This window comes from Esox lucius, chromosome 4 (assembly GCF_011004845.1).
Source record: "Esox lucius isolate fEsoLuc1 chromosome 4, fEsoLuc1.pri, whole genome shotgun sequence".
Taxonomy (NCBI): Eukaryota; Metazoa; Chordata; class Actinopteri; order Esociformes; family Esocidae; genus Esox; species Esox lucius.
The window spans coordinates 11,651,776-11,673,068 of record NC_047572.1 but is presented as its reverse complement, the minus strand read 5'-3'; the positions used below and the strand labels follow the sequence as shown (position 1 = coordinate 11,673,068).

Below are 21,293 nucleotides of genomic sequence, written 5' to 3'. Positions count from 1 at the left end.
GTAAGATAGATAGCAGTAACAATATTTCTAACAAAACTGCACATTTTATAAATTTCATGTTACTATTTATATCACTTGGCTTGCAATTAAAAAAAAATTCAACGAAAGAAAACCGACAAATATTCGTTGAACAGCGTTAAACGGTTTCTTTCGACAGTGGCATATTTCATAAAATACTGACAGGATACGCTTGCAAAAAAATTGCTTGCTAGTTAGCAAGCTATCGTAGCCGGTAGTAGCTAGCTAGTTTTGATTGTCCCGGAAGTGAGGTGGCCACTTGGAGGAACAAGCCAAAGATAAACACGTATCAGAAAGGCGTATTTGGGGCTGGGGTAGTTATACATGCTAGCGAAATAGACATAGAAATGCATAACGAATGGAAAAGAAATTGGTCGTGAGATAGCTGCTTCACCTAAGTGGATGGTGGAGGGAGTCGATATATATTGTAATTATAGGAAAGCACTAGTGAACGCCTAAAAGGCGTAGCAGCAAGCTTAACAAGTGCATTCTTTCAGAAGCGAAAGCGACATCGAGTCGGTAAGTTAGCTAACATAAGCTAGCTAGCTAACAACTTCATTGTCAGTTTCGTACTGCAGTGGCTGTAATTACGTACAGCCGTCTAATTTGCTATGTAGACAACACTTGTGCAGTCAAACCAAAAGGGCGGATATGCAGGTAAATTGGTCTCCGGGCTAGATTGAGCTAACCCATGCCATTGGTTCTATTGGCTTATAATATTATACCTGCCAGGGTTGTTGTCTAGTTTATGCTGGTTGTATGTCGAACTAGTTAAGTTGTCTGGTTTTTATCAGAATGACAGTATATCTAATTGGCTTGTTTAATAAATTGTTCTGTTTACACTTGCCACTAAGCAGCTGTCAGCAGACATTCACTAGGTGTTAAGAGTAGTTGTTTCCACTGAACTATACAACTATGGACTTCTTGTACTGGATTGAAATGACCAACAACCAAGATTATGACCTGCTTTGCCATTATTCTAATTGTTTTATTTGCCTTTTTATTTTTACCTAAGTTTTAGATACCTGCGCAATGGTGCGTGCAGCCTTGGTGACTGCTACCAGTCTGGCGCTGACCGGAGCAGTAATTGCCCATGCCTATTTCCTCAAACACCAGTTCTACCCCACTGTGGTCTACCTTACAAAGAGCAGCCCCAGTATGGCTGTGAGTACCCCCACATTTTCGCTCACACAACAGTTGTTCTATCGAATTTCATGTATATGTTTGTCAGACGTAGGGTAGGGCTTTTTCACTCACACCTCTTTTCTACCTCAGGTCTTGTACATACAAGCATTTGTGTTGGTGTTCCTGTTGGGAAAATTCATGCGTAAAGTCTTCTTCGGACAGCTCAGAGCTGCAGAGATGGAGGTATGAGTTAGTCCTATCACATTTCAGTGTTTGTTTTCTCTTGTTTGCTTTACTTGGGCCCTAGATCTGTATGAGTCAGTAACAGGTCATAGGGTGTCTGTTATGAGATGCTGCTGTTGTTTCGCCCTGTGTATTTAACTGTTTTTAACATTGTTGAGCCATGCTAGTCAGTGCTGGCCTAGTTACAAAGCCTCCACATTTGCTAAAAGCATGCTGGGAAAGAACATAAAATATCAATAACAGAATAATATCAACGCCGGCACAGTTTGGTTTGGTGTGATAGCGTGACAGCGCTCTACATTCCTTTCTGCCCTCAGCATCTGATTGAGCGGTCCTGGTATGCCGTGACGGAGACGTGCCTGGCCTTTACTGTGTTCAGAGATGACTTCTCTCCACGCTTCGTAGCCCTTTTCACCCTGCTGCTCTTCCTCAAGTGCTTCCACTGGCTGGCTGAGGACAGGGTAGACTTTGTGAGTAGAAATGAATGTGGAAATATCTGTATAATGCGTGAGATAACAGTTAATAGATTCTTAGTTAAAGAAGCTGATGCCACTAATCATAGTCAGGGACTCCATCCATGAACCATATCCTCAAATGCATTCCATAGGTTGATTGTTGAAATCATGAAAGGAAATTTGTCCTCAAGGCATTCGTTTCATCTTCTTATGCAGATGGAGAGGAGTCCTAATATATCTTGGGTCTTCCACTTCAGGGTGTTATGTGAGTATGAGTTATAGGATATATTTGAATAGTTGCTGGTCTATAACAGTTCTGTAATCTTTACTACTCTTGGTAGTACAACTAGGCCACTGTTCAGTGATGTGTGAAACTGGTATTTTGAGACCTTGTCTGTTTCATGAATTACAGGTTTATGCAAATATATCAGGCTTCTGCACCTGCTTTTGGATTCACAGGAGTATACCATAATTGAGCTGGATAAGCATAAGCATAATGGTTTAAACATTTAAAAAGGCATAGTTTATGTTGTAGGATTAGGTGATATGTGATGAACCCATCTATAGAGAAGGTATCATTTTGCAGGATTTTCACAACAACGGTCTGTAGTTACATATATATTAAGTATAAAATATATTTAACAAATACCCCTAATAAGTGTCTAGTTGTGCTTTTTCGTCTAGTCTTGTAGAATGAGCTTGGTAGGCCTGTTTTCCTTAATAGCCTACATATTCAGATATCCGTTTGAAAAATCAGTAAAATAATAAACTCAATAAATATTGAGTAAGCCTAAATGGTGTTTTTAATTCTGCTTGATTATCTTGGTAAGTACACTCATTCTCCCGTTCGTCTGCCTTCCTGCCGTTAGGATGTGACCAAACTGGCCTGTTTTATCCATACCTGACAATCAGTAGGGACAGAGATGACACGTCCCTATCCATATACTGGAAACGATCAGTGTGCCAGTTAAGCTGCTTCCTAAATCAGAAAACAAAACAATATTGGATTTGCGAAAACAAGTCTTCATGGTTAATTGTAGGCTCTGTGTATTGGTTTTACCCTAAACCAAGGTTTGTTGTATGTTCTATAAATTATTTGATAAAGAAGAATAATTTAGATTTTTGCTTTTCTATTCAAAATAATGTTGTTAAGACATTTTGAGTGAGGAACAGAAGCGTTCAACTTGCAGTGGTATCTTAATTTTAACCCTTCTGTTCCTCACTCAATACCTTGAGGACAGAAAAAGGTGCAGTGGTCTCTTAATTTTTTCCGGAGCTGTATATATATTTTTTCTTTCCCCGACTTTGAAAGTTCAGCTGCACTTGAACATTAACTACCATTGTTGACTATGTATAGTTTGGCATTTACCTGGCTTTCTCTGTTTGCATGGTGATATTTTGCAGACAGCTCAATTTATTTAGCCCAAATTTTGATCAAAGAAAGCAAAAATGAATCGCAATATAAAATCGCATTAGAGTATTTTGTATTTTAACTACATTTGATAAGTTTTAAGACTACCTTGCATGTCAATATTCTGGTCGATTATTTCTTGTTGTTTTTTGCCCATCTCTGTTTGATATAGTTTTGAAGTTTCTAACTTTATCATTAGCACAGTGACGGTCCCTCTAGATTTAAAGTTATTGCTGTAACACTACTTAGCACTAGATTGTGAAACTACTTCTAATTATGAATTCCTAATCATGGAAGTGGGAAGTGACCAGTTGTTAAGTCTTGAATATGAGTTGGATGCTTTCACCTGGTTGAGAAACACTGCATTGACCCTGAACTACAAGTAATAGTACAGTTATCATGCCTTTATAAAAAAATATATTGCATTAAACTGCAGAAAACCGCATTATTCAGAACATTCTACATCACCTAATGGAAACTATGTGCTTAAGGGAGATAGGGGGAACATTTTGTAGAAGGGCTATGCAGTCAAACGCTTCCTGTAGTTTGTGGTTGAGTCCCACTTTATAAATGGGTTAACAATGTACCATATTTAGCTACCATGCCCATGCTCTGACACGCCTTGCTAGAATGGTAACGAGATGCTTTGTCTATGTAAGTCTAGGACCGAACCATACCTGCCTGCCCCTTAATTAAACCCAGTGCTTTTCACAGCTCTGATGGTGCTACTGGCTGTTTTGGACTTCCTGTTCGTCAACCATGCCTGTCACAGCATCATAACACGGGGAGCTTCAGTCCAACTGGTTTTTGGGTTTGAGGTTTGTATTAAACTATATGTTGTGATTTCAACTTCAGTCATACATGTCACTTAAGTGATAATGTTTTGGTGATTTTAAAATAACCATCTGAATCTGTTTTGTGTGTGTGTCAGTATGCCATCCTGATGACCATGGTCCTCACCACCTTCATCAAGTACACCCTCCATACTGTGGACCTCCAGAGTGAAAACCCCTGGGACAACAAGGCTGTCTACATGCTGTATACTGAGCTCTTCACTGGTAAACAAAATATCACTAGCAACCCCATTTACTCTTGTTTCTTGCTCTGGAAAATGTTTTTGTTAGGTTTTGTGGACAGATTTAGTTTACTGGACTTAGAACCATTTCAATGTACTTTTAAGAACAGGTCCTGGCTTAATCTGTGTCTGGGAAATGTGTCCTAATATTTACCAGATGTAGGTTGAATGTGTCTTTTTAGTATCTGGTATAGGGCTATTTTCTAACACAATGGTTTCCACGTGTTTCCCAGTACATAGAGATATAAATATTTGAGCTATAATTTAAACCCAGGTCTGAGACATAAAGTCAGGTCTTTGCATCTTAAGACATACTCTTCCCTTTTAAGGTTTCATCAAAGTGCTCCTTTATATGGCGTTCATGACCATCATGATCAAGGTCCACACCTTCCCCCTGTTTGCCATCAGGCCTATGTACCTGGCCATGAGGTAAGCCATACTGCTACTCTGAACAGAAAAACAATGCCATTCTGAACTGTCAAATCCTTGTCTGAATGGATGACTCTGAATATGCCATGTTATCTGGCCAACAGATTCCCTGTCTTATCTGTTGTGTTTTTAGTAGAGCCAGATGTTCTATTTGTATTCTCTTCTCTCTTTAGGCAGTTCAAGAAAGCTGTAACTGACGCAATAATGTCTCGGCGAGCCATTCGCAACATGAATACACTGTAAGCGTTGAGCTGTTTAACATGTTGATTTTAATAGTAAATGATGCACCCCTCACGCCATATTTCATCATTCAAGATGGTGAGCATCAACTTATTAAACTGACTTTTGTCTGGGCAGTTATCCAGACGCCACTCCTGAAGATCTGCAGGCTTCGGACAATGTGTGTATCATCTGTCGCGAGGAGATGGTGACCGGCGCCAAGAAGCTCCCCTGCAACCACATCTTTCACTCCAGGTACTCTACGGATACGTACTGCGGACAAAAAGGTGTAAGAAACGAGGGACAGAGAAGTTAAAGTTTCTTTCTTTTTTCTTCGTCTTGCTTGGTAGTTGCCTGCGCTCCTGGTTCCAGAGACAGCAGACATGTCCGACGTGTCGTATGGATGTCCTCAGGGCCTCCAACCCCAACGCCGTCCCAGCCCCGGCCCAGGCTCCTGCCCCGGCAGCACCAGTGAACGCCCCTGTTCCAGGTCCACCAGGGAACGGTGAGGAGGACAACACATGTTCATTGTCTAATATTAGACAACTCAGTCTGCACTGCCAAGTACTTCATAATAAGACGACCGCCCCCCCCCCCCCACCCCTTTATATTCACTGATTTCCTTATTCAATATGAACTGTGAAATAGCTGGATGTTGTTTTTTAATTGTGTTCAGTATATATCTGTATCAGATAATTGATCTCTCATTTGGTTGACTGCCCAAGCACCGTACAGACACTCATCTCTTGTTCCCCTGTAATCTCCAGTTGCCCCTGGAGTGATGCCCCATTTTCCCCCTGGTCTATTTCCCTTCTGGGGCCCCTTCCCTGGCGCAGCACCTGCCGCTGGGGCCCCAGATGCCCCTCAGGCCCCAGAAGCAGCTCAAGCACAGGGAACAGGTGAGTCCCATTTCTACTTTCCACAAACTGACCGACACCCTTCAGAATAACAGGCTGGACGCTGACCAACCTCCACACCTGACAAATTTAAAGAGGCCGGATGACAAGAAGGCACATCCAGTTGAGATTCTCCATCAAGTGTTTCCTCAGTCCGGGACTTTATTTGGGTTTGAGGAACTAGTGTCTGTCCCCACATTGTGTTGACATCATTTGTCCTCATCAGGCACCAGCCACTCCACTGGGCCCGGTACAGCTGGGGCTGCTCCTGCTCCAGACGGCCCAATGCCTGGGTTCCCCTTCCCCTCCTTCCCACCACCACCATTCCCATCGGCTCCCTGGCTCCCAATGCCACCACCTCCGCCATTTGGTAAGTCACACAGTTGTTGAAAACCAAACCTTGCCTTTCGAGGGAATCATTTGGTAAACGTGCCACCGTTTTGCGCCTGTGTGGTGGGGGGGTGGGTTACGGCTCGTATCTTGCCTAACCCGGTTTTCCATCCCAGCGTCCTCCATGCCGCCCCCTCCTGCGTCCCTGTCCACCATGTCGGAGGCGGAGCTCAGGGAGTTGGAGCAGGAGGGCCGACGGGGATTGGAGGCCAGGCTACAGTGTCTCCACAACATCCACACCCTGCTGGACGCTGCCATGCTCAACATCCACCACTACCTGACCACCGTGGCCACACTCACGTAGGGAACGGGCCATTCACTGCTCTTTCACTTCCTCCATCGCAGACATTCTGTGCACGAACCTAAGAATCTGCTGTGACTTAAAGGAACGCGTTTGACCCCGGGTTGAAGTAGCTCACCAATTATTATTTGGACGCGTCTGGGTTTGGGCGGAAGTCAGCAATTAAACTCGACTGCTCTACTCCTTTGCCCATGTGGCTTTGCAAGATCCAGACTCTTAACCTGTATAGTCCCAGAACTGAATCAGTCACACAGGATTTTGGGTTAACTTATACCTATTTTAAAGTGTGGCACACTTGGGTACCTTAAGGCTTGTGGCTGTTTGTCATGCCAATCTTACTACTCCTTTTCCCCAGACCTCCTCGTTCAGAGAGCAGCAGTGCTGTTGGGGAGGCCAGTGGAACCTCTCCGCCGTCAGCTAGTGCAGAAACCCAGGAGAACCAGGAGGTGGACACTCAAATCAGTACAGGTAATGCCAAGTGTACCCTATACAACAGTTTTGTATCCTACTGTCTTTCCTGTCGTGGTGCAAACTGTCATGGACACAGCTTTGTTTTCAAACCTATTTTTCATCCTCCCAGTCACCGAACCTGAAGCTGTGAACGGGGCGACAGGTTTCTCCCAGCCGGACTCGACCACGTTGGAGAAGAGTGAGGAGAAAAGTGAGGAGGGGGAGGTGGAAGAGGCAGGTGATGTTGGAGAAGATGGGGAGCCCAGCCCTTCAGAGTTGAGGCGCCGTCGCCTCCGCAAGTTGGAGACATCACCCCCTCCTCCTGACCATTGATATATATCTGCTGACACATTCTGGAAACTGACTTATCAATACGTTCTTATTGATTAGCAATCAATAACACGTTTTCTTTATGTCCGACTCTCCTCTTCCCCTCTCCTGGCTGAGTTTTGTGCTATTTGAAACTCTGACAAACAAGAGAGGAAGAATTGCAGTTATCCAGTTCCGGATTCACTTTTGTTGTTGTCGTTGTTGGAACACATAGAAGCTTTTTTGTATTCTTCTAATCGCTGTCAGAGCATGGGCAGGTTTGATGGCCTCTTAACCCAGGACTGAGAACTGATATTCAATCACAACCTTGCCTGTGACACGATTCTTGATCAGTGACAAAGTGGACATACAGCGTTTTGAAGTCTCAGGTCACTCGCGCTTTTTGTTTTACCTGCCGTTACTTCTGCCCATGGAGCAAATCCAGCTGAGGGAGGTGGCTTTTTCCTTTCTTTTTAACTGTAAAATGTATCGGCCTCGTGGTCTGACTCAATTAGTTAGAGCTAAATCAGTCTGAACAGCAGGACGGTTTTCTAAGACATGGCACCATATTCCCTAGAAAGTGCACAGGGCTCAGGTCCAGAGCAGTGCAGAATATATGGAATATGAAATAGCCACAGTGTGGAGGACAGTATAGTACTTTAGTTTTTGTTTAAAAAATAATACTCTGATTTCTGGGACGTGTAGATTTTGCTCTGAATGCCGGCTGGGTTATAAGTTAACAAGTGGGTTGATTTAACCTGTACATACTGTAAAAAGAGTTTTAATAGGATGTACATACCGCAGAATATTTCAAATTAAACGTTGCTGTCACCACTGCTGACATGTTTGGATGTACCTCAGTTCTGCCTGGAGTTCCCCACACAGATTAACCCTGCACACCAAAATGTCCTTTAAGTGCTGGTTTTATGAACACTGATGAAGCCTAGTGTAGGACAAAAGTTAGTCCAGGACTAGTCTATGGCCACAAAACTGGCCCTACATGTTTTAGGAAAGACTGGGCTTTCTGTGACAAACTGTCCATGTTCACCATTCATAACTTGAATATTCCTATAATCTTCATATTTACTACATGGTAGTACTGGGGGGAAAAAACACCACTTTTCACATTAATGTTAAGACTTTGTAATTACAACAGCATTAAAAAACACATTCATACAGCACTCTGTATTCCGTTAAGCTATGAAAACCATAGAAAATTCCCTTATAAAACTAGCTGGTGAAGGAGGTATTGTCAATCTGTAAAAATGACAGTTGATAATCAGATTAAATAAATTGACAAAACTTTACAACCACAGACCAATGACAAACATTACTATTGTATGCATTGCTTATGGCAGTGATAATACAAATATTATACTACTATTTAGCTAATCAGCAACAAGACATTTTAAACAATGACAAAAAGGTTTTGAATAAAAGTCCTAAAGTGGAATGGAAATAGCTTGAGTACCAATCTCTCTGTCCTTGCCAATTTCATTGGTTACTATCATCCGAACACTATGTGATACGGAGTTGCTAGAGGTTGGCATAAAAGCCCAAATACACAAGTCAGACAAACACATTGCAAAAGTGGAAATAATTAAATTCAAACCAAACAGTGGTCGTCGTTTCAAAAGGTGCATGGTCTATACCGAGCAATGACTTCCAGTTAGTTTGTGTGCAAAAACGCATTCTCAATCAAGTGAGGCATCCAGTGCACAATGCAACATGGGCAGAGGAGGTTGTGCCCAATATAATGAGGAAACAGGTGCCATTTTAGACAAGATTAGAGTTGGTTAGTACAACCATGGTCAGTTCTGTGGTGTTGAGTAGAAACTGTGATGTTGATTCTGGTCAGGGGGATTACTGGCAAACAGCAGAGGTGTTGTCTCCCTAATCGATCCATACCAGCTGGTGAGAAGAGACGGAGCACAGTGTTATTACTCATTTTTGTTGTGTACAGTATGCATTCTGAGTGAGGAAAGCGGTCTCCAACTGAATTATTGTACAAATTTACAGGAAATGTGTACAAAAAGATTTACGTCCAAATTCCATGAAATTGATTTGACAGGGAGCGTATGCTTCCGGCCAAAGTCACCAACTAAGGAAAAACAGTGAACACATGGAATTTCTCCCTTGTGTGGAAGATAAGTGAATAAGAACATAGTAATTTAAAACAGCTCTCCCCACTCCATACCTGACCTGAAACTGGCTTTATATTGGGTTTCATCAACCAGTTTAAAATACACGACTCAAAAAAATCAAGGGGACACTTAAATCACACATCAGGTCTCAATTAATGAAATATATTGAAGATCAAACAACAGTCAATGGAATCAAATCACCAAACGATTGAGGGTTGGATTCAAACACACCGAAAATCAAAGTAAACAATTGGCATCACAGGCTGTTCATATTTATGTTCAACCTTTTGAATTAAACATGAAAGTCTGCACTTCAATTGCATCTTGGTTGTTTCATTTCAAATTCATTGTGATGGCGTACAGAGCCAAAATTACAAAAATTGTGTCAGTGTCCAAATATTTCCGGACCTAACTGTAGGTGGCCAGTGTGAGATTGAGCCACCTTTGATGCAGATGTGAGATTGAGAGGGTGGCACCTTTGATGCGGATGTGAGATTGAGAGGGTGGCACCTTTGATGCGGATGTGAGATTGAGAGGGTGGCACCTTTGATGCGGATGTGAGATTGAGAGGGTGGCACCTTTGATGCGGATGCGGATGTGAGATTGAGAGGGTGGCACCTTTGATGCGGATGTGAGATTGAGAGGGTGACACCTTTGATGCGGATGTGAGATTGAGAGGGTGACACCTTTGATGCGGATGTGAGATTGAGAGGGTGACACCTTTGATGCAGATGTGAGATTGAGAGGGTGGCACCTTTGATGCAGATGTGAGATTGAGAGGGTGGCACCTTTAATGCGAATGTGAGATTGAGAGGGTGGCACCTTTGATGCGGATGTGAGATTGAGAGGGTGGCACCTTTGATGCGGATGTGAGATTGAGAGGGTGACACCTTTGATGCGGATGTGAGATTGAGAGGGTGACACCTTTGATGCAGATGTGAGATTGAGAGGGTGGCACCTTTGATGCAGATGTGAGATTGAGAGGGTGGCACCTTTAATGCGAATGTGAGATTGAGAGGGTGGCACCTTTGATGTGGGTGTGTGATTGAGAGGGTGGCACCTTTAATGCGAATGTGAGATTGAGAGGGGGGCACCTTTGATGTGGGTGTGAGTTGTTGACCCAAGGAACACCCGAGTCAGTGTCCACCCCTGCTGGGTCATCAAAGAAGTAAGGCCGTGGTAATCTGTTGTTAACTTGCACATTACCCTGGAAGGGAAGAAATCACAACACAATGGGTTCAGAAACAGACAAAATATCACAAAATGGTTTCAGAAACAGACGAGACCCTACAGAACGGGTTCAGAAACAGACGAGACCCTACAGAACGGGTTCAGAAACAGACGAGACAATGCAGAACGGGTTCAGAAACAGACGAGACAATGCAGAACGGGTTCAGAAACAGACGAGACCCTACAGAACGGGTTCAGAAACAGACGAGACCCTACAGAACGGGTTCAGAAACAGACGAGACCCTACAGAACGGGTACAGAAACAGACGAGACCCTACAGAACGGGTTCAGAAACAGACGAGACAATGCAGAACGGTTTCAGAAACAGACGAGACAATGCAGAACGGTTTCAGAAACAGACGAGACAATGCAGAACGGGTTCAGAAACAGACGAGACCCCACAGAACGGGTTCAGAAACAGACGAGACCCTACAGAACGGGTTCAGAAACAGACGAGACAATGCAGAACGGGTTCAGAAACAGACGAGACCCTACAGAACGGGTTCAGAAACAGACGAGACCCTACAGAACAGGTTCAGAAACAGACGAGACAATGCAGATTTTTTTCTTTTGCATAAAAAAAAAAAAGATTGGGATCAAAAAGGTCAAACATGGTAAGTGACACATTAAAGCACAAAGAGGACAGGAAGAGTAAGAAGCAGAGCATCCTCTGTTGTAAATGGGTACTAAACCTCCAACTGGGAGAAAAGGGGGAAAAGTAGGAAATGGAAGCATACCGTTTCCTGAGGTGGTTGACGAACTCTGAAGATGAGGATGAGAAGGCTGGTGGGTAGCAGCTCCCATATGAAGAGAATCGCCCCGAACGCCAAGTAACCCCTGTCTCCAAGCTCATGACGTAGGTCCGCCTGAGAAGGGACAGGTCGTACATAGAAAATAAACACTATTTCAACTGCTGACATCCATCCTCAGTTGCTGATCCTCTATCAACTGTTCATGTATTACTGTGTCATCATTCCAGTAGAATGTAATATCTTTAAAAATGTATTGGAGATTTCAATAGATGTATATCTCTACCTGGTCTGAGATGTTATACCAGTCAAAGTCAAACGCCTCTACTTTCTGGTTCTGCGATAGTATGAGGACAGCCAAATTGTAGCATGCTCTACTTGCAAAGAGAAGAATTACACCTGCACCCAGCACTGCAGTCCGACACACTGTCGTCCCCTGATGGAAGAAAACACAATGTGTATTACGGAGCTCAGACTTTTACTTAAACGAACATTTTGACTGTCCTAAAGGTAGTTCTGCCCTGGATGCAGAAATTAATTTTATTGGTTCACTCAATGAAAAGGGCAGTCAAATGTAATCTCGGAGCATTCAAGTCAAACCCAAGCTCTGCCCTTTTCGCTGATTTAACCGGCGCTTGACTTGGGATGAAATAAGTGCCAGGAATTGACAAGTCACACATTAGACTGTGTTCATCAAAATGTATGTGTTTTTAAGGTTTTTTTCCATTAAAGTAGCCTATCCCAGACAGCTCTTTTGCCTAAAAAAGGAACCGGAACGCTGTTTGCCTAAAATTTGAAGTATTAGAAAAGTCAAGCACTGAATTTTAATAATCACTGACCTCTGTCTTCTAGAGGGCCAGGATAAAGTTCCATACCTTACTGTGCAGGTAAGGACTGGTGGATGTGGAGTGTCTGGTTAAGAGGAGCAGTAGTGCTGCTAGACACACAGCCTCAAAGATGAACAGCAAGTCATTGAACAACACTCGTATCAGTACAAGGTCCCAGGTTGTGTCTCCTGCCCGTCTGCTCTGGCTGAGGGACGCACACACCACATTGACACACAGGAACAAGCTGCTCAGTGTAGCGTACAAACACCGCGCCCAACATCTGACGATGAAGAAACGTTGGTTAGTTGGAATTATTTAAAGCATTTAAGTTTATCTAGGCGACTTTACAGCAGTTACTTTTAGGGAAGTGGAACTCACAGTGCATGGCCAGGCTCAGTATTTGAGCTGTATTTCTCTCTAACTTTGAGTAATACCTGGGAAAAAAACGGAAGCGAGAAAACAAAGCCAATTGTAAATGTGAACTCACAGCAGTCTAAACAAATACTTAACTAACACATCACACAGTGGGGCCCATACATGCATTTTCAGTTAACAACAAGGACTACAAAAACCTGCCCTACTAGGAAAGCACTAGGAAACCTGACAACAGGAAAACAGTCAAACCTACCCAAGGAAAACAAACCATTAACATGATTGAAAAACCTGAGCAATCAAGTAAGTAATGTGGTAAAAAAAAAAGAAAAAAAAAGAAGCTATGTTACCTGAGAGAAGTAGAGGTTGATGAGACTGAGTGTAAAAAACTGCAAACACACAGGGAAGCAGTACAGCAGCCAGTACAACACTGTGGGCAGGTGGTTGGCCTCAAGGGCATTATGGAAGTAGAAGGAGAAGAGGGTGGTGCGGAGGGCTGCCCACAGGAGACAGAGGAACAGAAATACACTCTGGTAGCTCCAGCGCTTGTGTCGGTACAGCAAAAGAAGCCAGAGCTGAATGTACACTACCAGGAATAGACTTCCGTACAGAGTGGTGTAGAGGATGGTAATCCCAAGCTGGACTGATGGGGCCACAGCTGGGTGAAGGGGGTAGGGTGGAGGCAGGGTGGAGTTGGAGTGTAAAGGATGTGGTGTGACTGGAGCTTCCATTGTTTAGGGGGAAGAACTAACACTCAATGTATGGCAATATGAGGAAGCTTTGCTTGTCTATAAAATGTTATGGTGATCACAATATGATCATTATGATTACAAGAATACACTGGATGATTTCAGTGTTCCTTTTTCAGAAAGAGCAGATAAAACACCATATTCAGATTCAAAAACAATGTGCTCTTGCTCAAAACTGGTCACTTCGGCTGGGGGCATAGACAACTGTAAAAAAAAAAGAACAAAGAAAGTGTTGTGAAAATGCAGAACACCAACCCCACAAATATATGCATGAGGTTAGTGAAGCCGATCGGGCAGAACCTAGCAAACAATATCCAGGGAGCGAGCTAGCAAAACGCGACTGGGCAATACTGACGTTTTTTTTTTTTTGTTGTTGCATGTTTCTGTTAAGAAACCCCTATTGTGAAGTATGCACGTATAGCAACTCAGACCTGCGCTCCAATGGATACGTAGACAAGTTGGCAAAGGGTGCTTCTTATTCGCTTTTTGCTGTACAAAGAGGCAACGTAAATGCCGGACTTGAATGACTACATAGCGATTATGTGTCACTTTACAATAAGTAAATGACAATATGACACATATTCACTTTTAAAATACAAAATAACCACTGAGCACAATTTTTGAAAAGACGTCTATTCAACGTAATTTCAACCTGGAAGGCGTCAATTGAACGTCCTTTGCTCACTGGGTAGTGTTCAATTGTATTCTCAAAAACAGACAGCGTCCTTCCATAACCCGTGATTTATATTAACGCATTTAACGTGCATATTGTAAACAAAAACTATGTAAAATCGGTACTGTACGTATGTAACTAGATAGCTAGCTAACACTTGGTAACTAACTGGAACAGTCCAAGTACTGAAGTCAATGTTGTTGTTTACAGAATTTGGCGGATCTCCCAAATACGCCACTCTTAGGAAATTGAACGGGACTTTGTCCTGTTCAGTCCCGCATGTAAAAACAACTTCATCAAACAACACTAGCAGCGGATTCATTAAAATATAAAACTGCGCTTAGAAGAATAATTTGACATCTTCAATGTTGACGTTGTGTGTATCTACGAACTGACCTGTTTTAGTAAACTAGCTAGCTAAGTTCGCAGCTAACGTTAGCTTGCCGGTAACACTGACTAATCGTACAGAAGATAATTATCGTACAGAAGATAATGCCTGTAGTTTAAAATACAGTGAATCGTTTGCGTAGTCTTGCTCCATACCTACAATGTATAGATATCTTTCAAGAGCAAAAAAAACAAAACAAGTACAGCAATAACAAATGTATCATGACAGGTCAGGCAACTGAGTCCTTAACTCATATGCTCGTTTACTAGTGGCAATGATACTTTTGTTACAGGACAAACTGGGTAAGTATGCACTGACCTTAAGTTACCTTTTTCGAAGATAATATAATGCTCCGACAGGACAGGGGAGTTTATAAAAAAGGTAGTTTGCTAATCTCGTACTTCCTCATTGAGTTGACATGACGTAGTAAATTGGAAGCGGGGGTTTATCCTTGCTGCAACTACTGTCCCAAAGCCTTTTGCTGTACAAACAGGCAACGTAAATCCCGGACTTTATGACTACATAAATATTCTGTGTCACTTTACAATAAGTAAGTTACAATTTGACAAATATACACTTTTAGAATATAAAATAACCACGGAGCACATTAACTTGAAAAGCGTATTTTGAAAAGACGTCTATTCAACGTCATTTCAACATGGACGGCGTCAATTGAACGTCCTTTGCTCACTGGGTAGTGTTTAATTGTATGCGCAAAAACAGACAGCGTACTTCCATACCCCACCGTCCATGATTTTTTTTATTTACGCATTTAACGTGCATATTGTAAACAGAAACTATGTAAAATCGGTATTGTACGTATGTAATTAGATGGCTAGCTAACGCTTGGTAACTAACTGGAACAGTCCAAGTACTCAAGTCAATGTTGTTGTTTACAGAATTTGGCGGTTCTCCCAAATACGCCACTCTTAGGAAATTGAACGGGACTTTGTCCTGTTCAGTCCCGCATGTAAAAACAACTTCATCAAACAACACTAGCAGCGGATTCATTAAAATATAAAACTGCGCTTAGAAGACTAAGTTGACATCTTCAATGTTGACGTTGTGTGTATCTACGAACTGTCTTGTTTTAGTAGCTATGTTCGCAGCTAACGTTAGCTTGCCGGTAACACTGACTAATTGTACAGAAGATAATTATCGTACAGAAGATAATGCCTGTAGTTTAAAATACAGTGAATCGTTTGCGTAGTCTTGCTCTATACCTACAATGTATAGATCTCTTTTCACAGAAATTCAAAACATTTCAAGAGCAAAAAAACTAAACAAGTACAGCAATAACAAATGTATCATGACAGGTCAGCCAACTGAGTCCTTAACTCATATGCTCGCTTACTAGTGGCAATGATACCCAGTTTGTCCTGTAACAAAAGTAAGTATGCACTGACCTTAAGTTACCTTTTTCGAAGATAAGATAATGCTCCGACAGGACAGGGGAGTTTATTAAAAAAGGTAGTTTGCTAATCTCGTACTTCCTAGTTGAGTTGACATGACGTAGTAAAGTGGAGGGAGGGGGTTTATCCTTGCTGCAACTACTGTCCCAAAGCTATAGGGGTCAGCCCTATTCCATTCTTTCTGTGGTCACTTTTTTAATCAACACCGCCCTCAGGTGGTGCAAAACAAGACTACTCACGGTACATTATTATGAAACGCCAGGAAGAGGTAGGCTAAAATAAACACAACTTTTAAGTCAACATCGAACGCCATTTTAATTGAGTTATCTGTATAATGCATATAATCTACTGGACTTTACATGTAGCACAAAGAACAATAAGAAACAATTGTAACATGTTTTTCTTGGTATCATGACACCCGGAACCATACATGAAAATTATGAAACTATGTGAAATTAGATGGAATGAAGGTAGTTCGGATTTCCTCAATATCAGTCTTCTAGTGCAGCATACATTGCTGTTAAGCTGCCGCAGCATCAGACAATGTCAGCCTGCATTGTGATAAGACACTGCTCTAATCTGAGAACATTACGTCTGACATTCTTGTTGGAGTCTGGTCAACCTCATCATACAGCTTTGTGCTACACTGTCAAATATGGCAACACAAGTATTGCCACAATACTGGATTCTATTTGACTTGACATGGATCCTGTTCACATATGGCAATGGGGTGTGTCTGTGTTTGTGTTTCTGGTGCTCAGAGATCTGTACATGTTTCTCTGGGCTTTAGGGGAATTTCCTGATGACACTGAAGAAAAGGTGGTGGGGCTACTTTGAATGTCTAGTTTGTCCAGGTAAATACAGCAGCTAAACAGAAGAACAAAATGACACAAGGCAGAAGTCTACGTCATCTTATATTACAGGCTCCATGCAATTGTGTGTGTGTGTGTGAGTGCTGCACCTGGAACTAGACAGTGAGAATGCCCAGTCTGTGGTAATAGCTGTTCCCCCAGCCAGTCCTTCTGGTCATTAACATCCTTGAGAGTCTTGTGAAGTTAATTATACACAGCCTTCACATTGGGAGGAGGGAGAAGGGAAGAGAATGGTAAAAAAGATAAGGGAGATGGAGGAATGAGAGAACAGGGACATGACAGAAACAACAAGTTAGAGACGATTTTGGTAAAAACAAATTATCTCTAAATAAGTTATCTTGAGGAACGGGTTGTGTTGCTGCAAATGTTGAAAACTGTTGCAAACGTTGACATTAATATCTCTGCCTTCCTCTGAAATTGGCTTTGTCTGAGTCTGTGGTTTCAGACATGACAGGAAGGAAATGGGTTGATACCATGGAGCTGCATTCAGTCAGTGAGGGGTAAATCATACTAGGCATTGTTCAGATGGTTGACTGTGGCATATATTTATCCTGAGTTGGGCTTCACTTCATACATATGAGGCTTATTAATGGCGGACCTAAATTAATGTGTGTGGCAAGAGTGCAAATCCCATATGGTGTACCTTGTTCCTTTCTTCAGTGATGCATGGTTATACGCATAACCTATTTTTTTCAATATATTAGTCAGCCAATGAGAGCTGTGTATGTGCATTTCTTCAAATTGGTTTCCTAACAGCCTCACGATCCGATCGAACATTTTGAGGGAGAAAGGGTAATAAAATGATATCAAATATGTTGTGATTGTTTTATTTAATGAACACACATAATGATTTATCAAACATACAGTCATTTCAAACTAAGTACTACATGGGGACTTTAAAGTGAAATTGATCTATTGGATTGCAACTACTTTGATGTTTGAGGCTTGCTTTACCTTGCTACCTTACTTCTGGTTTTAGCTTTGAATATCAGAGAAGTGGAGGAAGAGTTCATGCTAACTTGCTGTGAAAGTGATTAAATCTGCAGTGTTTTTTGTTTTGTTTAATACAGTACTCACTGAACACAAATATAAATGCTAATTGCAATAATTCCAAATATTTCACTGAGTTTAAAGTTTATCTTGGGAAACCCATATGGTTTTCACATGACTTGAAATACAGATATGGATCTGTTTGTCAGAGGTACTTTATAAGGGGTAGAAGATGATTCATGGCCCTATCACATAGATGTTTGTAACTACACCAAGTGTAGAATACAATTTAGTTCACAGTTGGAGGTGGCTTGCATATTTGCATAGCCCTATTAGTCTCTAGGCAACTGATGGCTGGTTGCTAAGGGGCCACATTACGTGGAAAGAAACTGTGCAGGTGGCAGGATTGCTCTTTACTGGCTGTCTGTCCTCCTTCTAACAGATTCATTTTTGGAACAGGGGTTCACTTTGGTGAGAGAAGCCAGAAGTGATCTTTCCTACACACTTGTCATGTGTCATGGAGTCCTGGAGTCATGTAGAACCTCAATTGAAGGCAGGTTACTGCCAATGAGCATCTCTGTAGACCATAGAATGTGTTGCAATTTACCTCTGGCAGACACAGACTTAATCCAGACAGCAATGAAAGAAATCAAGAAGAAAGAAGTGAGGATGAACTGTAAAGCCAGATCAGGATAGCCTGGGAAATGTTTTTTCAAAGGACACAAGATGTAAATCTGCTGGCTTGCCTTCTTAGTAATTGTTACAATGTAATATTGGCTCCTATGTAGCACACTTGTAGCACATTTTTCTAAAGTCAACCACCATCTTTCTACCTATCATCTATCGATCAATCTTATCAGCCTTGTAGGATTATTAGACATAGCACAGGGACGATAGTGATGTTGAAGAGGACAATAGTGTTTTACCTTCTCATGAAGTTATTATTACATTATCTGTTCGTCAGACTGGCAGTTATACATGTTTGCAATCAGAGAACTAGGGTTTGTGCCCCATAAGGGGACATGGATTTTGGAGGCAGTGAAGCTGTTCGTTGCACTGTGACACCAGATGCATATCAACCTAAAATTCCTGGCAATGTTTTACTGGGTTTCAAATTCCTTGGCCTAATGGCCCTTGCTTTAACAGCTGGACCTGGGTACTAGTCCCAGCCTGGCTTTCTCATGAATGTGCTACATTAGTTTCAAAAGTGGGTTGACGCCAGCATCGTAGAGGTGTGGATACGTAACAGAATTGGTATAGATGAGTGTGAAAATCTCCCATAAAGGAAGGGGGTAGATGTTATTTTATTTGTTTTTAATTTGGCATTAAAACTGTAAGAACTGTTTAGAAATGCAGGGAAATGCAGGGAAAACTGAGCCTATAAGTTAGCATTGTGAAGCATGTGGCAAATAACATTTCATTTTATTTCCATTGAATCATTTGCCAGATCATTAATGTAATATTAAAATACCATATTTATTTACATTTATTCTTTGTCCCAACAATCTTGTATTGGAAAAACAGTTAATGTCGCAATCTCCCCCAACACATTACACTGTTTCCACTATGCCTGCTCTACTAAATATTTCATCTGTCTCATTTATTAAAGTCACTCGCCCAAAAATATTCCACACTTCCTCACTGACTCTTCATGGGTGTGTCCTCAGCCTCCTGCTTTATTTCCTGCATACCTACGCCTCTGTGGCCTAGTTGCTGACAGCACCAAGTTTGCAGGACTGATATCCAAATTCAGTCAGCCGACTCCCACAGTGTCAACAAAACAAACAAGGTTACTGTTGACTTTAGGAAGCAGAAGAAGGATCATGTATGTCCCGATCCACAGCAAGGCTGCAGTATAGAGTTTAGTTGTTTAAAAGTTCATCTGTACCCACATAATGGTGGACTTGTCGTTGGCCATTCATAAAAACATGTTGTGTGCCAGAGGTGATGAAGACATTTTTAATGTGGGGTTTACCGCATACTGACCTAGAGCTACCCAGGAGTTTAAAAACATACCTGCTCAACCCTCATTCCAGCTCAAGCTTCAACCATGGTACAAGGGTAGATTGTGTGACAGAGTAGCCTGGTGGGCTAGAGTGTCGGACCAATAAATTAAAGGTTGCTAATACTAATACCGGAACAGGCAAGGTGAAATCTATTGTTCTGACCCTGAGCAAGACAGTTAACCCTTATTGCTCCCAGATATCTGCTGTGTATAAGAATATGTTTTTAGCATATATAGCATACATTTATATAATGCTTGTTCACCTTTGCATGTCACTTGAATTATTGACTACTGAAGTCTTCATTGATACAGTGCTGAACTTCCAGTCCAAGGCCAAGTTTGTGTCACATTTCCATTTGTCATTGTAGTAAGTTCATGTTGTATGCAGAGTTTGAGCAATTTTAGGTATTCATCTTGGGCAGAATGACAGTTTTTTTGTCTTTTATTTCAGGACTCAATCAACTAACTAGCGTGTTAATGGTGAGATTTATTTGTGTAATTTAAAGTTAAATAAATGAATATTCCAGATTTAGGCTATGGTGCAAAAAAGTCAGAGTACAGTTGTGCTCATAATTTTGCAGAACCTGGCAGAAATACACAGTATTAATAACTAAGGGCGTGCAGAATTTTGAACAGGGGTCAGTTCTTTTTTTTCTTTGTTGCCATGTTTTGTTTTATGATTGTGCCATTCTGTTATGACCTATTGTTGAATGTGAATCCCATAAGAAATAAAATGTGTTTTGCCTGCTCACTCATGTTTTCTTTACAAATGGTACAAATATTACCAGTTCTCCAAGGGTATGCAATCTTTTGAGCGCAACTGTATATAGTATATTTATAGAAATAGGATAAAGACAGTGTTCACTGTTGAATCTAAGTTTCAACTGTGCTGCAGGAACATTTCCAGAATTGTTGCATGTTACATTGTGAAACAAAGTATTTTGTTCCTCTAGGACAGTAGTTGAATAGCCCTGCTATACAGGTGTAAATATTTCATGTAAAATGTGTTTACAATAACATTTTAGTCATTCAGAAGACACCGTTATCCAGAATGACTTAAAAGTGGTGGCAAACAGACTATTTTAAGGTTCAAAAGGTTTTTGAAGATATGTAGAGACTCTGCTATCATAGCCTCCAAGGGAAGCTGGTAAAACCACATTTAGGTGCCAGGAGTGATAAGAGTTTTGACCGCATGGATCAGGAACTGCCCTGAAGTGGTCAGAGGTGCCTGAATGAAGAGCCTGGGTAAGGTTTGAGTGTTGCTTAAAGGTAGAGAGGAGAAGCTCCTCTTGTTGAACTATAGGCAAGAACCATAGCCTTGAAGTAGAATTTGAGCCTGGAAGCCGGTGTACAGTGCAAAGAAACAAGTTGATATGGGAGAATTTGGGAAGGCTGAACACCAGACCGGCCGCTGCATTCTGAATGAGTTTTAAGGATTTGTTGCACACCTGGAGCAGCACCATGAGTGAGTTGCAGTAGTCCAGACGTAAGATGACAAGTGCCTGGACAAGTACCTCTTCTACTTCCAGAGAGAGGTAAGGTCGTATGCTACAAATGTAGG

At 41.7% G+C, this 21,293-nt stretch overlaps 2 protein-coding genes and 1 long non-coding RNA gene across 8 annotated transcripts; 1 reads left to right on the top strand and 2 right to left on the bottom strand.

Annotated features, from left to right (window-relative positions):
- Positions 1–34: 34 nt before the first annotated feature.
- syvn1 (synovial apoptosis inhibitor 1, synoviolin) lies at positions 35–8,176 on the top strand. 2 transcript variants are annotated; one of them, XM_010864291.4, is made up of 16 exons: positions 35–537; positions 1,034–1,182; positions 1,294–1,386; positions 1,704–1,856; positions 2,058–2,106; positions 3,967–4,070; positions 4,184–4,310; positions 4,657–4,756; positions 4,930–4,995; positions 5,114–5,230; positions 5,326–5,480; positions 5,743–5,874; positions 6,098–6,241; positions 6,378–6,561; positions 6,918–7,030; positions 7,143–8,176. In XM_010864291.4, the coding sequence occupies exons 2-16, from the start codon at positions 1,051–1,053 to the stop codon at positions 7,343–7,345; spliced, it is 1,872 nt and encodes a 623-aa protein (XP_010862593.2). In that variant the 5' UTR covers positions 35–537; positions 1,034–1,050; the 3' UTR covers positions 7,346–8,176. The 2 variants fall into 2 exon arrangements, with proteins under 2 accessions (XP_010862593.2, XP_019901485.2); XM_020045926.2 differs by lacking the exon at positions 35–537 and adding an exon at positions 579–675.
- Positions 8,177–8,448: 272 nt separating this feature from the next.
- Positions 8,449–15,995, bottom strand: gpr137 (G protein-coupled receptor 137). Of its 5 annotated transcripts, none has more exons than XM_029119310.2 (8): positions 15,870–15,995; positions 12,994–13,596; positions 12,650–12,705; positions 12,320–12,551; positions 11,731–11,880; positions 11,433–11,561; positions 10,560–10,672; positions 8,449–9,232 (listed from the first exon to the last, which is right to left on the bottom strand). In XM_029119310.2, the coding sequence occupies exons 2-8, from the start codon at positions 13,372–13,374 to the stop codon at positions 9,133–9,135; spliced, it is 1,161 nt and encodes a 386-aa protein (XP_028975143.1). In that variant the 5' UTR covers positions 13,375–13,596; positions 15,870–15,995; the 3' UTR covers positions 8,449–9,132. The 5 variants fall into 5 exon arrangements, with proteins under 5 accessions (XP_028975143.1, XP_028975147.1, XP_028975144.1 ...); XM_029119314.2 differs by having other exon boundaries at positions 15,860–15,965; XM_029119311.2 differs by lacking the exon at positions 15,870–15,995 and adding an exon at positions 14,772–15,804.
- On the bottom strand, positions 9,607–10,553 carry LOC117594393. Its single transcript, XR_004575683.1, has 2 exons — positions 10,118–10,553; positions 9,607–10,083 (listed from the first exon to the last, which is right to left on the bottom strand). It is a non-coding gene; the product is annotated as an uncharacterized LOC117594393 (long non-coding RNA).
- Positions 15,996–21,293: the final 5,298 nt, after the last annotated feature.